Genomic DNA, 6,000 nt, shown 5'->3' with positions numbered 1-6,000 from the left:
GGGCTGTTGTCCGTCCTCTTTCAGGCTCCATCATGGAGAACGGGGTGAGCTCGTCCAGCACCGCCGACAAGTCCCAGAAGCAGCCCCTGACCCCCAGCTTCCGGAGCCCGGCCAACAGCGTGGGGCTGGACGAAGGGGTCTCGGCGGGCCTGGCAGGAGCCGGAGAGACCCTGAAGCAGGAGTGTGACTCCCTGGGCCCCCAGATGGCGAGCAGCACCACCTCCAAGCCGTCGTCGTTCTCGTCGGGGCCTGGGGCGCCGCGGTGGCCGGGACAGCCGGGGTTTTGAAGGGCCAGAGAGGGGGGAGTGGGGTCTCGCGTTGGGGTCCGGTGGTCGGGGCACGGAGGCCCCCACTCCTGCAGGGAGACGCGTTAGAGCTCACGTGTGAAATCTCTTTTTTCCGCCCCTCTCCTCCCTAAACCTCTCTTCACCAGGTGGGGAAGACTGGCTCCTACTTGCAGTTCCTGAGGATCCTCTTCCGTATGCTTATCAGGCTCCTGGAGGTAGACGTGTACGACGAGGCAGAGATCAACACCGGTGAGTTCCGAGCCGGCAGCATGGGTATTACCACCACAGCTGGAGCCTTCCCGCGTCCTCCTGGAGGTATACGTGCGCTTATGGGCAGGGTTCTCGAGAGGTTAAAGGTCGTGAGCCAGCAAAGAGTTGTAAGCAAGCTGTGGCCGCGTCGAGCTCCCTGAGGTTGGGGTGGGTCTTCCCCTCTTTCAACCCCCGATCCCCTCTGTGTCCTGTGCAACGCTGGGCAAAGAGGCATCTCATAAAGTCCTGTCAGGTGGGTTCACTGCTCAGATGGTCAGACTGTCCAGGTTTAAAATTCTAGTGCGGTGGTCTACTGCTTAAGGGTCCAGGGCATGTTTTATACTCTGCATAACCAGGCCTTTGTTGGTTCGTCAGAGTAGACGTTATGTTTTGCCTGCTGGCTCCGAGGGAAGGTGTGTGGGTTGCTACGACGAAAGGAAAACTTCCAGGAACAGAACAGAACCCTGGTGCCGTAAACAACCCCTTGGCACTGGCAGTAAGATGCAGGGGCTGGTGCTTGACAGACTAGCCTGTGCCTCCTGCCCGGCTTCTTGGCCCTTCCACCCCGGCTGTCACCTGTGAAGGAGGCAGTTCCGCTCTGCAGCCTGTCCAGCAAGGCCAGAAAGGGGGCATGAGCCAGGGGTCAGCCAGCATTAGCTCTGCAGCCGGGGGAGTGTGGCTTCAAACTACGGTTTCACATCTCAGAACAGAATGACCGTGTGCTGGAAGAAACGGGGAGGGGTAGGGGCAGGAGAGAGAAGTGGTAGTGCTTCCCCAGCCCCTCAGAGATGAGTCCAGAAAAGGGGGAAGGCCTTGTCATCTTCCATCAGATTAGCCCTTGAGAGACCTCCCCTCACTTGCTTTTCCTGAATAGTTGGATCTGTTCTGTGACCAGCCCAAGGGACTAGTTTAGTTCAGAACGAGACTAGGTAAAATCAGCCATATTTAATCATTTTACTATGGCTTTTGGCTCTATTTCCATCCTCACCAGTTCACATCCATGATTCCAGACACAGACACGATTCCATCTTCCTATCCACATCTTGTTTGTGTCCCCAGCTGAGCTGTACCAGGCCCCCAGGCCCACCACAGAGGGGATTGAAACACCCTGAGCTGCATGGAGCGGACTGGGCCCCAGGTGCAAGGGCAGAGCCAAGCAGACAGGAATGAGGGGCCGCCATCCGCTGACTTTCCCCCAGGCTCCGTGGCGCTGCAGGAGAGTGATGCCTTTACTTTTCGCCTCAAATCCTGCTACAGGGCCTACAGCTGTGAGAGTCAAACCTGGCCTTTGTAACGAGAAGCACTGTTAGTTTGGCTTTATTCCTTTACCCTTATCTTAGTGCAGGTGAATGCAGTGGTGCTCTGGAGAGGCACAAGGACGCCTTTTTAAAAAACTAGAATAAGCTTTAACTTTTAAATAACATGCATACTTTTAAAATAAAACTTAAAAAAACAACTTTTTAATAAGTTTATTTTTATTTTTGGCTGCATTGGGTCTTTGTTGCCGTACGTGGGCTTCTCATTGCGGTGGCTTCTCTTGTGGAACACAGGCTCTAGGTGCACGGGCTTCAGTAGTTGTGGCACCCAGGCTTAGTTGCTCCACGGCATGTGGGATCTTCCCGGACCAGGGCTCAACCCCGTGTCCCCTGCATTGGCAAGCAGATTCTTAATCACTGTGCCATCAGGGAAGCCCCTAAAAAAATAACCTTTAAATACAATGCTCAGGGATATAAAAATAAGCAGTATTGTGTTTAAAAGCTAATAGCTGTAATTCTGGTCTTTAGACCTTTTTTGTTGGAATTTTTTTCTTCGTTTCTTCCTTTGAACGTTGTCTTCAGCTTGATCTTATAGTTTTTAGTATTAATAACAAATATTTATTGGACACCCACCATGTGCCTGCCGCTGTCTTAGCACTTTCAATATGCCATCTGGAATCTTTACAACAATTAGGGGACCCTGAGAGGTGAAGGTGCCTGCAGTTGTGAAGTCACAAGTGGTGGGGCCTGGACTCAAACCCAGGGCCCCAGGCTGTCAACCTGGACTGCATGTCGGAACCACTTAAGGAGCTTTAAACACTACGATAGGTGCCTGAGTGATGAAGGTGGTTCTGGGTAGTGTGGCCTGAGCACAGGGATTTTACAAGCTCTGGGTGATTCGTAATAAGCAGCAGACACTGAATCTTGCTTGGTGTGTCCCTGAAATCTCTTCAGTATCAACGTCTTAAAACCCCACAACTAAAACTCTAAGACAGAATTCAGATCATCCAAAATTAAATAAGATTTTAAGGCAATTTGGGGGGGGGGGGCTGGGGTGGGAGACCAGTTGATCTCCTAGTTGTGGAAGTGTGTGGACTGGATGTGCAGAGGCTAATGATGGGGACCAGCGAGGACAAGCATCTCCTCTGGCGGGGGTATGAAGGGACAGTCTGCTTCCCTCTACCCTGGACACGGGAGCTCATTTTTCAGAAAGGCCTTTGTCCACCCACCTGGGTGGACAACATACATACATACAACCTTCCATCCCTGACACTTGAGAGAGAGGGAGGGAGGCCAGTCGGTCTGGTCTGCCTGCTCTGTGCACTTTCTTTCTTCTTGGCCTAGATCACAGCGAAAGCAGTGAAGTGAGCCAGTCAGAGGGAGAGCCCTGGCCTGACATCGAGAGCTTCAGTAAAATGCCCTTTGACGTCAGTGTGCATGACCCCAAGTACAGTTTGATGAGCCTGGTATACACTGAAAAGCTGGCAGGGGTCAAACAAGGTCAGTGCAAGTGGAGGCTAAAGGTCAAGTGTTCACCTAAATGAAGGCAAGAGGCCTGGGGCAGTTTAATCTTTGAGAGTGGCTTCATTCATTCTCCTCTGCTTTTCTCCCGTTTTACACACATACATGTCACCTTTTCATTTTCATAGCTGCCTCTCAGGGCATAAGTTACAGAATCCTGGGAAAAGCCCTTCTGGGGAGTGGGGGACTTTCTTCCCAAGCATAGGGGCTTCAGGCACATCACGGGACGGTCTTTTGCCCCTTTATACACAGAAGCAATAAAGGAATCCAAAGTTGAGGAGCCTCAGAAACGAGAAGCCGTGTCCATGATGCTGACCAAGTACGCAGCCTACAACACCTTCCACCACTGCGAGCAGTGCCACCAGTACATGGACTTCACCTCTGCCTCCCAGGTGCAGCCCCTTTGCCCTTGCCTGTTACCCATTGTGGATCTTGTATGTAAGAGAGGAAAAGTCCCAGTTTCAAGCCCTAGACAGAGGATGGCTTATATATGAGATGGAGCCACTCATTTGTGAGCAAAATGCTTGAAGCAATTGATTAAGATGATTTGGGGTTTATTAATAAAGGATTATGGGTGGGGGAGGGTGGGTGAAAGAAACTGAGTTTGTGTCTTAAGTCACTTCATCAAAATGGTTACATGTGTCATGTTTAGATTAGAAAGTAGCTGAGGTGTCTATCTGTGATCCTGAAAAAGCTAGATATTACAGTATGTTTGGCAAAAGGGTCTTTTCCCTCCTTTGGGTTGTTGTTGAAAATGGTGCTATTATCTACAAATTTGTAGGGTGCGCCCTTTGAGCTGTGAACAAGTCTGTTGATTTGCAGAGACCTAGTCTCACCCTTATACCAGCGAGTGATGGTTTTGACCATAGGCATACAGAGGAGTCAGTGTTTGCTTTTTTATTTGGAGAGAACTGAGAGGTAGGAACACAGTAGGTGAGCAAATACCCCATAGCATTTAGCTTCTTTTTTTTTTTTTTGCGGTACACGGGCCTCTCACTGTTGCGGCCTCTCCTGTTGCGGAGCACAGGCTCCGGACACACAGGCTCAGCAGCCATGGCTCACGGGCCCAGCCGCTCCGCGGCATGTGGGATCTTCCCGGACCGGGGCACGAACCCATGTCCCCCGCATTGGCAGGCGGACTCTCAACCACTGCGCCACTAGGGAAGCCCTTGGCTTCTTATTGGCCAGAGCGTCTTTAAGCACAAAAGATGGGAAAGGCAACCAATGATGGTCATATCCAGCGCCTGTCTGGGGGATAAGCTTTCCCCTACTTTACCTTCTTGACTTCTATATTATTTGGCTCTGAACACCTAGAACTCTTCCTCCCTATAGGATGTGCTGAGTGGATGCCCTCCAGACTTGCTTCTGCTCTTGAGGACCAGGTCTTCACTCTTTCCCCACAGGGTACTAGGAGGGATATACTGATCATTCTGCTCTTCTGGTACAAGTTACCTTTCACACCCCATTTGTTTTCTTGTGTTATTGAAAACTTTTGGTGGGATAGTTTGAAATCAGCTCAAATAATGCTTTATAGAATATAGAGGGTTCAAGTCCCCTGATCTATAAATCATCGCTTTTTAGAACATTTATTAAAAACCCTCTATTTAAATAATTTGTGTGATTACAGTACTCACTAAGTAGTCAATTCCAATACTTGTGAAGCAGAATGAAGGAGAATTTAAGGGAAGAATTACAATATTATTTCTCTGTGAATGTAATATTTAGGTTAAAACTCTTGGTGAACTCTTGCTGAATAAGTGATGATATCTTTTCATTAAGCCAAGTATTGTCTGCATTGTAAAGACCTTTATTTAGTCATTCACCGGGATGGGTTACTGAGAGTGTGTGAACTTATCAGCAATTTAAAAAATAGGTTTATATTTGGCTTGGATGAGTCAGAGGTCTCTCCTGGAAGCCAGAGTTCTAGGCTAAATGACTGTTCAGATATCTTCAGCTTCCACTGTAGCCAGGAAAGATGGGGCCATAGAGGCATTTAAATAATGTCAGTCTTTATAGTTTACTTAGAAAAATGATATTCCTTTGACCTGACCCACACAGAAGCGTTTTCCCCCATCACTGGGCACCTTTGGGAATGTTTACGTGGCAGGATATCCCCTCGGTATACTGGACCTCCATAGGACTGAGCAGCAGTGGTTTCTAAGAAGGAGAGAAATGCGGATAGTTTCCAGCAACACCTATTTCTCCACACACGGAGAGGCTGTGTAGGGGTGAGATGCTTGGCTCTCTAGTCAGCGGCAGGCCCTAAAAGATGAGGCGTCTGCCTTTCCAGCCCTCTGGACACTGCACGCACAGCAGGTCTGGTGGCAGGCAGAAGTTCAGGTTAGTTTGCCTCTCAGTAACAGCCTTAACGAGTGGCCTGGAGGTTTGCAAACCGTGAGCTTACATTCCCTCCCTTTCTTCTCTGCAAACTCAGATGTCCGACTCCACCCTTCACGCCTTCACGTTCTCTTCCTCTATGCTGGGAGAAGAGGTGCAGCTCTATTTCATCATTCCCAAATCCAAAGAGAGTCATTTCGTCTTCAGCAAGCAGGGCAAACACCTGGAGAGCATGCGGCTGCCTCTGGTTTCAGACAAGGTGGGTGACAGCGTCTGGACACAAGGACCGGCAGGCCTCAGGTATTAGATTAGGTTCCCTAAGCTTCTGAGATCTAAGGGTTCTAATTTCT

General features: G+C 49.7%; 1 protein-coding gene across 1 annotated transcript in view; it reads left to right on the top strand.

The window, feature by feature from the left end:
* GREB1L (GREB1 like retinoic acid receptor coactivator) overlaps positions 1-6,000 on the top strand; it is a 118,514-nt gene that overhangs the window by 102,583 nt on the left and 9,931 nt on the right. The window contains 6 exon segments of the mRNA XM_024757923.1: positions 25-281; positions 284-331; positions 434-536; positions 3,137-3,292; positions 3,566-3,705; positions 5,748-5,909. Of these exon segments, the coding sequence (XP_024613691.1) occupies positions 25-281; positions 284-331; positions 434-536; positions 3,137-3,292; positions 3,566-3,705; positions 5,748-5,909 (866 nt within the window).

This window comes from Neophocaena asiaeorientalis, unplaced genomic scaffold (genome assembly GCF_003031525.2).
Source record: "Neophocaena asiaeorientalis asiaeorientalis breed wild unplaced genomic scaffold, Neophocaena_asiaeorientalis_V1.1 scaffold142, whole genome shotgun sequence".
NCBI classification, from domain to species: Eukaryota; Metazoa; Chordata; class Mammalia; order Artiodactyla; family Phocoenidae; genus Neophocaena; species Neophocaena asiaeorientalis.
Note: the sequence above shows the minus strand (reverse complement) of the source record. Positions and strands in the feature narration are given on the sequence as shown.